Source organism: Pseudopodoces humilis, chromosome 4 (assembly GCF_049639895.1).
Source record: "Pseudopodoces humilis isolate 2021_Gansu_Grassland_sample_001 chromosome 4, ASM4963989v1, whole genome shotgun sequence".
NCBI classification, from domain to species: domain Eukaryota; kingdom Metazoa; phylum Chordata; class Aves; order Passeriformes; family Paridae; genus Pseudopodoces; species Pseudopodoces humilis.
In genome coordinates, this window is record NC_142203.1 from 32214988 (window position 1) to 32228145 (window position 13158).

A 13158-nucleotide genomic window follows, 5' to 3' on the forward strand; every position below is an offset into this window, starting at 1 on the left:
CTTTCCTAAGCAAAGTGTGGCCCTTCATGACAACATTCCAGCCATGTGAGGTACCCCACAAAGTCTTTGTAACCTTATTTCTGTCAAGACTGGCTATGTCCACATCTGCCTTCAAATCTAGACTACAGCTCAATGACCCTGGTAAATCCCGAGCGAAGACTCCCTCCTTAAAGCAGGTGGACCCCATTTATTGCCAGCAGGCTCAGTGTCATACAAACTGATCTGTGATAAACCACTCAGAATTCTGCTGGTAACACCAGTTTTAAAGCCAGGTGTTCATCTGCCTGTTTTTCCTGTTTCTTGCCCCACCAATCCTTAAAACAAGTAGGATAAAAAAGAATACAACTGGTGCTCCAGACCCCTTGATCAGCTGTCCCCAAGGCCCTGAGGTCCCTTTTGATCATCTGCACCCTTGTTGTTGGTCATTTACCCACCTGGAAAACCAGCAGTGGGTAATCATCAGAGGGCTGCACCAGGCTGGGAAGTTTCTTGGTGATGTCCCTTATCCAGGTGCCAGAGAGCCAACACACCTCCCTATTGGATTGGATCCAGTTGGCATATCAGGCCCCCCATTCCTCTCAAGAGGGAGTCACCCATAACTACTACCCTCCTTTTTCTTAACTGAGGAGGTTGTGTTGTGGGGGATCTGCTCTGCCACAGGCAACCTCATCAACCTGGATGGACCTTCACCCACATTCTCATTCCTCTGGTCCTCATTTCCTTGGTCCACAGATTCCAGGGCCTCATATCTATTGCATACGAGCATCTAAGGAAGTGGGGCAGGTCAGGAGGGGTTTCGCCTGCTAGCTCAAGCAAAAACCCATTTTCACTGCCCTCGATCTCAAAGGTCCCTTCCTTCTGGCTGGTTGTGAGAGGGTAGGGGTCCCATGGCTTCTTGTGAAGTGGATGTCAGGTCTGTTGGTCTGAAACATTGCAGAGTGTGACTCCACCAATCAAATCTTTACTATCAGTCTTCTCTATACATGAGTAATGAGTGAACATTACTGTTCTAATGAGGAGACAATGGTCTCCTACAAAGTTAATATCATTCACTCAGAAGTGAGGATTCCTGAGTCATCTGGACTCAGTAGTTTATCAAGGATTAGACCAGGACTCTAAAAAGAGTAAAATTACAGTTATGTTTATGTAACACACGTAACTAACTGACCACAAAAAGACACCACTATCCAAAATTTCTAGAAATAAGTTTTGTAAATAAATATTTATTTTTTTTTCTTAGAAAGGTAACCTTCTTTCTCAGCCAATTACTAAAAAATAAGCTTGAATTCAATCTTTCTTTTCAATACAGGAGAGAAAAAAGTAAGAAGAGAAATAATAAGCAAGAGCACTTATATATTCGATTTTCCTTTTGTGTGTACATAACCAAGAAAAAAAGGCGAAACCATAACACAACAGTAATGTGGTTTTCCTAAACCTGAATACAGTGCACTGTTCTGTCATTTACCTTTCAATGGTTCAAAGTTATACCTAACAGCCTATGAAAAAGGGCTTTACTGTTTTATTCTCTTTAATAGCAACCCTTTGTAAAAACCCTGTATTTCCCATTGGATTTTTCCTTTAGGGAAGAAAGAATAAAGTTCTCTAAACAGTAAAGTTTAGAGAATTCCTGTGTTTCTGGCTAATGCAGAAATTCAGTGCCCCTTTTCAGCATCTCTGGTAAGTCTGATATAATTACTACTGTTATTATTACTATAATTATGTAAAAAATTACATATTTACTTTAGATGTAAAACTTTAGAAAATACGTTGAGGTATTTGCCTATTCAATAAATTGAGTGAAAACTGGAATTAACCAGTTGATGGAGATTCAAACTAGAAAAAGTGCTCCTCAGCAAATGCACTACTATTATTTTGTTTGTTTTAGTATAGTATATACTCATCTTTTTCATTGCATAGACTACAGTATTTTTTAAAATAACTCTGAGGCAAAAAGAGCAAAGATTCTTCATCTTAGAGAAGAATACACTATGCATGAAAAATGCAGTGGCTGCCTACAACTTTTTCTCATATTACACAAAATTACCTCTACCTTGCATCTGGATCTGGAGCTATTCCACAAATCATGAGTACACTAAAGATACCTCTAGACACATTTATGTTTGCATTTTAAACAGGATTTTATCATATAAATCATATCAACCATCCAATTAAGATAAGCAAGTATCACTGTGACAACATGTCACCTATCATCTGAAGGTAAGACAATCTACTAAGATTTGTCTACCATCTCTTTTGACATGCTGTACTGGGAGCCTTGCTGAAGATGTTTGATGAGTCAGTGACCATGCCTTTCTACTGGGCCCTGTACTTTTCTCCTGAGAAGCCCACATGTTAGCACATGGATAGCCAGGGACCATGCTGGAAGCCCTAAGCCAGCCTGGTAGGTAGGTATCTTGATAGAGACAATGTTCTGATCTGGCAGGCATAGACTCAAGCTCATTTTGGATTGTTTGCTGGTTTGTTTTTATGCAAAAGTAAAAGGCAGCATGGTATGTGAGGGAGGCAGAACTTCTCTTCAGATAGGAACCATGTGCCACATTGTGCTACGGGAATGTTCACTTGGGGTTTATATAAAGCTCTGGCATAATTTAAGTAAATCACTGTGTTCACTATTTATTTAATAATAGAAATAATACAAAAGGCTTTGTATTTTGTAATAATTGAGATTCATATGCTGACTACAGAATGAACAAGTTTCAAGTAAATGTTTGACTTCAATATTTAAGTACTGCCCTTATTTCTCTAACCACATTTTATTTATGGCTCAGTTGCTGTATTTAATGTTCTGTCCCATGCTGCAAGGATAGTATTATTCTCCAAGGCTTTCTTTCACTGAAAAAAGACACAAAGCAAAACTAGACATCACACTCAAAAATCAGGCATGTTTCAAGCATAGAGCCAAATTCTGCATAAGTAGAGATTAACATTATTTTCTCATGAAGCAGAACTAACAACAGTGTTAACATTAGTATGCAATTACAATGATCTTCAATATTTGGAGAGATGGAATGTATGTAAATATATCCAGATACACATATAAACAAGTATTTCTTGTAAAATATGCCACGTTTGCAAACCTGATGTTCTCTATGTCCTAAGATCTTAGGCTGAAGGGCTTTTTCCATCTCTACACATCTCGTGGCCCCTGACTAAGAAGCTTCAACATCATTTATATTGATAAAAAATTCAAAATGAGTGCAAGAGGAAGTTCTCCATCTAGAAGACAATGGTTTCAGCAGCTTCTCTTCCATAATATCCTACTTCTCATCAAATGTTCCCACTGACTCTGGAAGTCTTCCACAACCCTCTGACATTTAGAGAACTTGAGACTGCAGAGCCAGATATAAGAAAACTAAAGTCACTTAGCTACATGCCAGAAGTAGTCATTGGTGAAAGAGTTAACTGCCTTACAGTTACTGACTAGTTCTTTAACAAACTTAACATCAGACAAAAAAACCTTACTATGCAGTGCGCTGCACAGGTGAGACCTTGAGAAGAGCATGGTTCATCTTGAAAGCCCATGTTACAGAACATTCAACTGCAAAAGCAAGGTATAGAAAAGCAGCTCTCTGAACTACTAAGCACTTTTGAAACTAAGAAATAGCTAAATGAGCTTGGCTTATGAGCTGCTAGATGTGGCAAGTCCATCTGAAACAACAAGAGATGGTGCATTTAGAGTATTTTGTAGCAAAAATACAGATTATAACTAGGTTTTCCTCATATTAATTCTTATCTGACTGGCTTCTCACCTGTCACAGTCAAAATAAACTTCATGTGGCTTAAAATTAAGCATGCATCACAAAAATTCAGTGCTGGTCACCTCAAACTACAATTCTATTTGTAAGAACATAATTCCAACCTAGAACATCCTGTCCACCTCATCCCCTGATAGCCAAAGGGTTCAATACCTTGCTAGAAACAGTTACTTATCTGTTGATGAACTTACTTTGAAATATCTTTGCCACCATGTTGCCATGGAAATATGACATTTCCAATAGCTGCCCGGTAACTGTAGACTCCCAGGAGCCCGAGTGCCATAGCAATTTTTGAAACCAGGGAGCATCTTCTTTGAACCAGAAAGAAGATCATAAGAAGGGAGACTGCAGCCAAGAAGGAGAGTTCAGATTTATGTTCAGAGCTGGGAAAGAAAATGAAACAAAAAATCCCTTTAAAAACAGTAATTAGTGCTAAACACATTTGATGAAGCCTTAACTACAGCACTATATTAAATAAACTGTATTAATTATTGCAGCACCAAATTAATCAATGTAGTGGTATCTGTTATGAACTTTCCAAGAGGTACGGTAAAATAGTCTAGTATTTTCAGAAAAGCAGTTTCATTAATGAGGTTTTCTATTCAAGCATGCACATTTGAAAGTGTAATTATTGTGTTCCACCATATGCTAGTTACTCTCTTAATTATATAAAAACTGAGCTGTGTATTGCATAATAGAAAAGGTTCTACTGCTTTTAAACTAGGGTTTTGTTATTTATACATTTTGAAAGTGTGTTTTCCTTATACTACAGCATTGTATTTTCTAGCACTACACAAAAGATTTTTGCACTACAAGATTAAAACTTTCTTTTGAAATAAATACATATAGTAACATATAATAACTATATTTGTTTAATTTGTTTAATATTGTTTAATATTATCTACCCCACTACCTACCTATTACCTATCCAAAATGAACAAAAACATAGTTTAAAACACAGACACACAAACTCATTAGCACAATCTGATTCCCTTATGCAACTATAGCACCTTATATTGTGCCAATACATAGAAGAGGTAAGACATAAAATTTGCATCATTGGCAGAGAAGATCACAGATACAGCTTCTTTGTTTGCTCCCCTGCATCCTAAATAGGTAACATTCATTGCAGAATCAAGGGCATTTTATTGAGCTGTGTTATATACACTGCCAATGTTATATACCTAAATTTTCAGTAGTACCAATTAGCACTGAAAAATGTAATGGGGTAAGGCAAAGATCTACACCCATCCCTTAACACAGCTTCAGAAAGTCTGCTGTAGTCCAAGAATTGCCAACCCATGCCTACTGAAAATATTCCCAGTATACCAAATAACATAAAACCACTAATTCTGTTAAATTTGCCTTCAGTTAAGAAGAGCATGTAGATTTTTAAAGCTAAGGGCTCCATCTTCTGTTTTCCACAACTCAAAATCCCATGATAAAAGATCACTAACTTCAGGAAAATAACAGTGTGTCTGGGCTGTTACTTGCATTGAATTCAGTCACACTTATGAAATTCCAGTTTTATCTCTGATTTAATAAAAATTATTGTACTTCAAACAGGTTTACTTTCCTATTCCCTGGTATATACTATATCAGGAGCTTGACCAATAGCTGTTCCAGCTATTGTTGTGCTTGAAAAGTCATGAAGGAAAGTTGTAGAGCAGATAAATTGTCCCATTAGTCCTGCATACAGGACCCAGTCACGTAGTTCTTACACCTTATCAAGATTCCCAAGAGATGCACTGTTCTCTGAAAGCCAGTGGAGGAAAGGGAGAGGAATAAAATCTAGAACACTATGAGACAGAAAATGTAGTCCTGATGTTTCTCCTCACAATTATTCTTCCTCTACACATGGAGAGAGCAGAAACAGTGGACTCCTGCAGCAACCTGTGAAGATAATGCAAGCACCACCTGCTTTATGATCAAAGCAAACAAACTAATTTAGTAACCACTAAACCTTTCAAATGAGCATTTATAGAAAATTTTAAGCATTCAAGTCATATTCTCCTTGTACTCATTGTATGAAAGCAAGACAAATCAGGGATAAATAACAGCACAACATCATCATCATCACCTTTGTCTCTTAATCTAAAAAACTCAACACACACTGAGTTTTCATTCTTGACTGCTAGCACAGGGACTAACATACATCTCATGTCCAGGTTTTCTGGTAACAGTCTTCTGTGATCTCTGTTCAGAATTTTTTTTGAATCATACAAATCTTAGGTTTTGCTTTAAAAAACCTAGCCAAGTGTTTCACAGCATTTGCTGAAGAAACAATTAAAGGATTTATAGCAAGCAAAGTCAGGTCAGCACAAATCACCTACAGTTTCAAGGTTTTCTAGCCAATATTACTACAGTCAGGCAGTTAAAAGCATATGCAATTATCACATATTTTGAAAGGAGATGGTAGTTGCTTAACACAGAGTCCAATCATTCAGCAAAATTCTAAATGGTTTTGATAGTCTGCTCAGAAATACAAGCACAAACAAGCTACTCTGATCTCAGCTGCCATGTCCTGGGTTTTGCACAAGCCACAAAATTGAAAGTGAAGAACCAATACCTTCCTGAGAGAAAATCTGATGAGAAGGGAAGAAAAAAAGGGCACTTTGGGTCTGTCTTCCTACTGTAACAGTTTGTGGTCTACACTCATACTTCTGTTAATAGAATTAAGGTTGAAGATATTTTCTTCCACTGCTTTGACCTCACCTCATTACTGCAAATATAAGTAGAGTGAAAGGAATTGTGAATGTGCATGATTAGTAACTTAAGTAGATAAGGTCTTTTTTAATCGTTTCTTACATTTTAGAACTGAATACATAGAAGTCACAAGGTGTGCTAGCTTTGAGAGGAAGGGCATTTGGGGATGGTTAGGTACATTATTAAAAGAAAATATTATCTTCCCATGTTGATGCTTCTTGTCACTTCTCTTAAAGCTGACACTGCCGTGTAGCAGCTCTGACACCTTTCAAGTATCAGCACTGACCAAGATTAACAGCCAAATAAAGCTAACTGAGTAACAACCAATCAAATAGAAAACCTGACTTCCAGACAGATTTAGATTGCCTGTTTTCTTCCATTTCATCTACTGTCTGATTTTCTTTTGCTCTTTTTCCCATCAAAGTATTTTTCAGGTTTCACAGTCTGTCTGCAAATAACAAAGAATGTTTTCCTTATTTTAGCACTGCTGAATGCATTCCTAGTAGCCAAATTCAACATGCTATAGGTAGATTGATTTTCTGTGTTTTGATACTTACATCAAACAGGAAAATCTGGACAACAGTCTGTTCTAAATGCTGAGCCCCTTAAGCACTGTGTAGTTAAGCAAAATACTACTCTGAGCATATGCACAGATATCCGAAAGATCAATAAAGGGAAATGAAAAAAGAGGGCCATTTGTTCATTAGTTTATCTTAGGGACAAAATGGAAGGCTGGCTAGAAAAAGCCTGCAACCTTGAGTAGCCCAAACTCAAACAACAAGAGCACACATGATTCTAAGGCTCCAAATTATTATTAGTAAAAAACATGCTATTAAGACATAACTATGCCAATTAAACTAGTACTAAAAATAGAGTAACAGTTAACCTTATAGACTACCAACGCATTTTGAGAAGAAGTGCTTTATGCAACCCAATTTATCACCAACTTTTAATTCCTGCTTTAAGGAAAACACATCATCTCAATCCTGATCAAATCACTAGGGAAACAGACATCTCTGTGACCTTAATATCATGTGAAGGAGAACGAACAAAGATGTTAAAATCCTCAGCCAAAGAAAATGCAAGCATGCTGGCCAAATAGGAATTCCCAAACACTTTACAGACCACATGATGTGTAAAGATTTAGCTACATTATTGAATAACCTTTCTGAAGCTTGTTCAGTGAGCCATAACAGTCATACATATCAACTACATCCCATTGTTCAAGTCCAAAAACTGTCATACTTCAAATGTTACTAATCTTTTAATACTACATTGCAACTGTCAGCAAGGAGACATACTGTAAATTCTCCTGTTAGGCTGAAAATTGCTCCATTGTTTTAAGTCAGGATGTAGCTCCACAGCAGCCTGAGCCAACCTGTGCCAAGGCTGGCAGGGTTCTGTCCTTTCACTTGCTACCAAAACACAGCAGTAGTTACAGCAATGAAAGGGTGCAGGCAGAACTGTGACAATGACAGTCCTAATCACACATCCTCTTAGCTTGCCATGCCACAAACACTCTAGACTGCTGAATCATCTTTTTAAGCCTCCCAAAGTACAACGTAGGGAGTCATCCATCGCTTCTTTCTCAATTAGATTTGAAAAGCAAGTGAGTTTTTATAAGGAATGCTTGAGAATGGCAGAAAGAAAACACTGTTTGTCTGCAGCCCTTCAAAAGATGCAGATACTTCCACATTCTCTTCTCACAGTAATTTCAACAACAGCAGTGCTGACTTGTATTTCGCTTCCCTTCCTGCATTCTTGTTACTAAGCCAGCCCATTTGCCTGTGAAGACTAATGGTAGATCAGAGTGAGAAGTGATCCAACTGAAAGCCAAGAGTTTTCCATGCCATCTTGAGTTATTTTTCCAGACATATCTATTCAGTGATTTAGTTCACCATACTGACGCAGGAACAGGTAAAATACAGGGCCAGTGAGGTGAGGAGAAAGAGAGCAAGTTCCTTGCCTTGTATGGCAAAAGCTCCTACAGCATACCCTTTTGGCCAAAGATCAGCCATAGCCTAAGTGTACAGATGTAGAATCTCTTCTCTTCTACTTTCTTCAAGACCTAAGCAAATAAACTCAATATGAAGCCATAATTTTATAGGGATCAGAGGAAGAAATTCACCTGTAAAATTCTGACATTTTTATTTTGATATCTAGCTGCTTTACTTCAGCCTCACTGAAGGGGGAGGCAGACAGCTTTAATAGGGTTGTGATGGCTTTATGAAGGAGAATACTTTATCAACACGACAGTTTTTTGTGACGAGACATGCTCAGCAGAAGAGCACAAAGCAGGCATTATTTTTCATCTGTCCTTTAACAAGGTTTTTAACACCAGCTCCCATAATATTCCTGTAGGCAATCTCATGTAGAGAAGTGGACAATCAGGTAGACTGAAAAGTACTCAAATGCTGGATTCACAGTTGCCATTAGTAGCATAAAGTCCACCTGGAGGGCAGCCATTATCTGTCAACCTCAGGACTTGGGCGCTGGCCCCCACTATGGCAAATGCTGTTTAGTGTCTTCACTAGTGACCTGAGTGATGGGGCAGTGCTCCCTCAGCAAGTCTTCTCACAATACACAACTGAGAGAAATGGTTGATACAGTAGGTGGGTCTGCTGACACTCAAAGGCCCCTAGACAGCCTGGAGAAATTGCCCACCAGGGATCTTATGAAATTCAATGAGGGCAAGAGGCAAGTCCTGCACCTTGGAAGTAACAACTACACATACAGAAACAGCTACGTATCAGGACAGACTGGGGGATGACCATCTTATCAGAGGTGACTCTGAGCACCTGGGTAGACCCTGAAAAATCAGCATGCAACTTGACCTTGTAGCAAAAGCAACCAACAGCAAGTGGAGCTGTATATGAAAAACCTTATCAGAAGACAGAGGAAGTTTATTTCTTACCCTGTGTTCAACCATGGCTCCAGTTAGGGATTACCCAGTACAGAGAAATATACAGACATATTCAAATTCATACGAATTCCAATTTACAGGGACAAAAACCAAACACAAAAACAGACTCCTCCCTCCCTTCTCCCCTCTCCTTCCTCAACAACAACAAAAGAGTAAGCCACAACAGGAGTAAAAAGCCTTGGGTTTACCTGAGTGGGTTGAAGTTTCTGACAGGCAACTAAGTGTTGGAACTGGGCATATAGGATTTCCCACTTTTGTTATACATTAGGAAGCACCCGCTTTTGTATCTGTAGTCTACACTCCACCTGTGTTATCCCCTTAAGACCCCTCACAGCCCAAGGCTACAAAAGGTTTTGCTGCTTTCCAGGCATACTTAGCACCATGAAATCAGAGATGGGAGCATACTAAAGCAAGACAGGATCTTTGAAAGTTAAGTCCATACATCCACACACAATTTTTAGAAGTCTGGTAACATTTCCAAGAGTAAATAAACATCTCCAGGGGACCACATCAGTAAGAGCATGTATCTGAAACAAACCAAATTTTTCAGCCAAAGGAGTTTGGTCCTTGTTTCATGGCTTTGGGGCACCAGCACACTCCAAAGAAAAGGACCGACAGTCTGAAGAAAATGTCTGAATCAGGACATTATTGGGCAAATAAATCTTTTGCAGATGGTCAGGATTAATTGTAAAAATCCTTAGAGTCACACCAAATCACACCTCATCCTGCTCATATCGGCTTAGCCCATAATGAAGGAGTGACTTATCTATCATATGGACTTGATGTAGGAAATATGACATTTTTTCCTCATTTCCTCACCTCAAGAGCAGAAATGCATGGTGAAAACTCTGGTATAGAACAACCGCTATAATGCGATAAATTCCCTCATAACTCATGTCTTTCAGCACTCATGCCTGTCACTGCAATTAGCATTTCATCTGTGAGGCTGCCAATAAATAACAAGTCTCATTTGCTCATGTCATTTTTAATGAATGATGAATGACATTTCATCCGTGTGTTGTAAGATACTGGCAAGAAACCTATTTATCTTACACAGCAGAGCCTCTTCATCTGCTGTTTGCAAAACCTTGACTAGACAGCCAAAAAGTATTGCTTCTCCATCCACTAACTGAAGTACATGAGACAGTTCAAGTATCACAGAATAATAACTGTAGATCTTAAAAACACTGAAAGGTATTAGAAAAAGCAGAAGCCCTTCTCTGCTGTACTTTCAGTTATAAAAAATTCCCTTTTTTGTTTATCATATTACACTCAAAAAATTCCTTCAGCTTTTCACCCACACATTACAAGCATGTGATAGACAAGGAAGAATTCTATGTGTGGCATCTTCTCGTGTGACTTCATAAATTTTGGAATTATGCAGAACCTTCCTGCCTTAATTTCAAGAGTTTAATTCTATTAAGTGATTTTTAATTTCTCAAACCAGACACTGTTGAGTTACACATGGAAAATATTTACTTTTTGCTTCTGATAAACCTATCATGTATAATTGGCATTAATTAGATAAGTCATGGTGCAGGGCAAAGATTATAAACTATTGATAGTACACAAGGAATTACTCCTGCATGAAATAGCAATGAAAAATTCCTTATGCCACTTCACTGTTTATCTGCTTTGCATGTTTGTAGCACTTTCTGGTCAGAGACTGTATAGAAAAATACAAATTTCACCAAATGAAGTACACATTAATTTTTAAATAAGGCAGAAAGTGTGACAGTAAATCAGATACCCACCTTGTCAACCAGTGTCCAAAGTCTGGCCGATGAGCCCACTGGACACCTGTCTGATTCAAGGATCGAAGCAGCCGACAGCAAATAAGGATGATCCATGGAGTTGCTAAGCTTATCCACTTATCTGATCCTTTCATGAATTCAGATGAAGAGGTGGCCTTGTCCAGTTTTGAATTACTTGATGCTGGAATGTCTATATTCTTGCACTCGGAGACTTCCCCAATACTATCAAAATTTTGTTTCACACTGGTGCCAAGTTGAGGGTCACATTCTTTCAGAAGAAAATTATTTCTGCAAAGTTCCTGACACAGCACCAAACAAAGTGTATTGATAAGAAAATACCAGGTCTGATGTTCCTCTTCTATAAAACTGCTTGCCCCCAAACTCAAAACATGGCCAATAGTTCCAGCCAGAATCAGCACATCTATTTCTGACCAGCTAGAACTGGACACAATAGGATTCTGTGGGGGGAAAAAAAAAGCAGCAGTGAAAGAGTTTATAAAAATTTCACTTGTAAGTACTCATAGTGTGCTTACAGCAATTTACAGCAATGAAAGCAAAATAAATAGCAGGATAACTTATTTCTATCTTAAGAAATATAAAAAATTTATAAAATAATCATTTCAGTGAAGCATACTCAGCACTATAACATAGTAATAATTTTTAAAGCTGCATTCTGTTTAAGGAATAAAACTCTATGAATAATCATCACAACTGTAGAGATTAAGATTCCCTACCACCCTGTAACAGAAGGTTCAAAGGAAGTTCATGCCCTGTTGCATATTTGTAAAAGTAAAAATAGAAATCCTGCAGAAATCTTGAGATATAGATAAGAGGTAATTCTCTAGTGGTTGAAATCTGTAATATCTTTACTCAATACAGTGATAACCTTCACTAATCAAGTTAACAAAGTTATTGCCTGATGGCACCCCTTTACCTTGCTTAGTTTGAAATGCATCTTTCATCATAAAATCTACTTTCAACCTTTAGCCATCTATTATTTACTTCAGAAACTATGCTTATCTAAAACCACAATATTTTTTGTCTAACGCCTTCATTAGCTCAATTTTCTGCTCTCAGCAGTTAATTTGAATTGCTTTACTACCTTCAACAACAAGGCTAAAGAGAAAGCATAAGGGCATGAGGAAGTTGAGAGCCCCCGGTTCATTGTTGTTATCAGGTAAAGAACCATTTCAGCACACAGGGAAAGCCATAAAAAGACTGCAGAGGCACAACCATGATAAGTATGCACTAAGGAAGATCATAAAGATGGCCAAAACTCTTCAGCTGTTAGCTGACAAGCCAGCAAGAAATCACCGGCATAGCTCTGCAGGGTGTCAGTCTGGACTTCACAACAGATAAGGGGGAAGTGACAGTGCACGGGTGTTAGAGGTATATGATAGCGCCTGTGGATCTGTACCAACTCATTAAGTAGAGCTTCTAGAAAGTCTCAAGGGTGGGGAAGATGGGGTGATGAGGAATATACTGGAAACAGGGGCAAAGTAAGAGGAGAAAAAAGGAAGGATTCCATTACATATAAGCAGGAGCCAGTACACACATCTTTGACTGAGCCCTGTGCCTGGTCACTGTAGTCCATCCTGTCTCACTAAATTGTATCCTATCTTCTGTTCACTCCCTGTCCCACCTGTGGGTGTTGCAAGATGCCACTGCAAGTAGTTGGGGACAAACCTGCACATCAAAAACTTGAGACCAGAGAAAGTAAAAGCAAGCACCAGAGGACACTGGGACCAGCGGAAGCTTCCTAACAGACCTTAACAAATAGGATAACATACATGCTTGTGAATAATTTTGGGAAAGACACTGTCAAAAATCATACATTACTATTTTATTTTATCTCATCTTGCACTATTACAGAATATCATGGAGTAACTATTAAACTATATTTTAAGACCTAATAAAAAAAAAGTTTAAAAGCCAGATTGAAATTACTGCATGCCATTTTTACTTCAGAACAAAGATCTCTGAAACTGCTTTCACATTC

The 13158-nt window shown here is 38.2% G+C and overlaps 1 protein-coding gene across 1 annotated transcript in view; it reads right to left on the reverse strand.

The window, feature by feature from the left end:
* The window catches only part of PIGG (phosphatidylinositol glycan anchor biosynthesis class G (EMM blood group)), an 89364-nt gene that overhangs the window by 48036 nt on the left and 28170 nt on the right, over window positions 1–13158 (reverse strand). Inside the window, exons 9-10 of the mRNA XM_005530935.3 lie at window positions 11160–11617; window positions 3968–4159 (exon numbers count right to left, since the gene is read on the reverse strand). Coding sequence (XP_005530992.2) covers window positions 3968–4159; window positions 11160–11617 — 650 coding nt within the window. The remainder of the gene's footprint in view (window positions 1–3967; window positions 4160–11159; window positions 11618–13158) is intronic.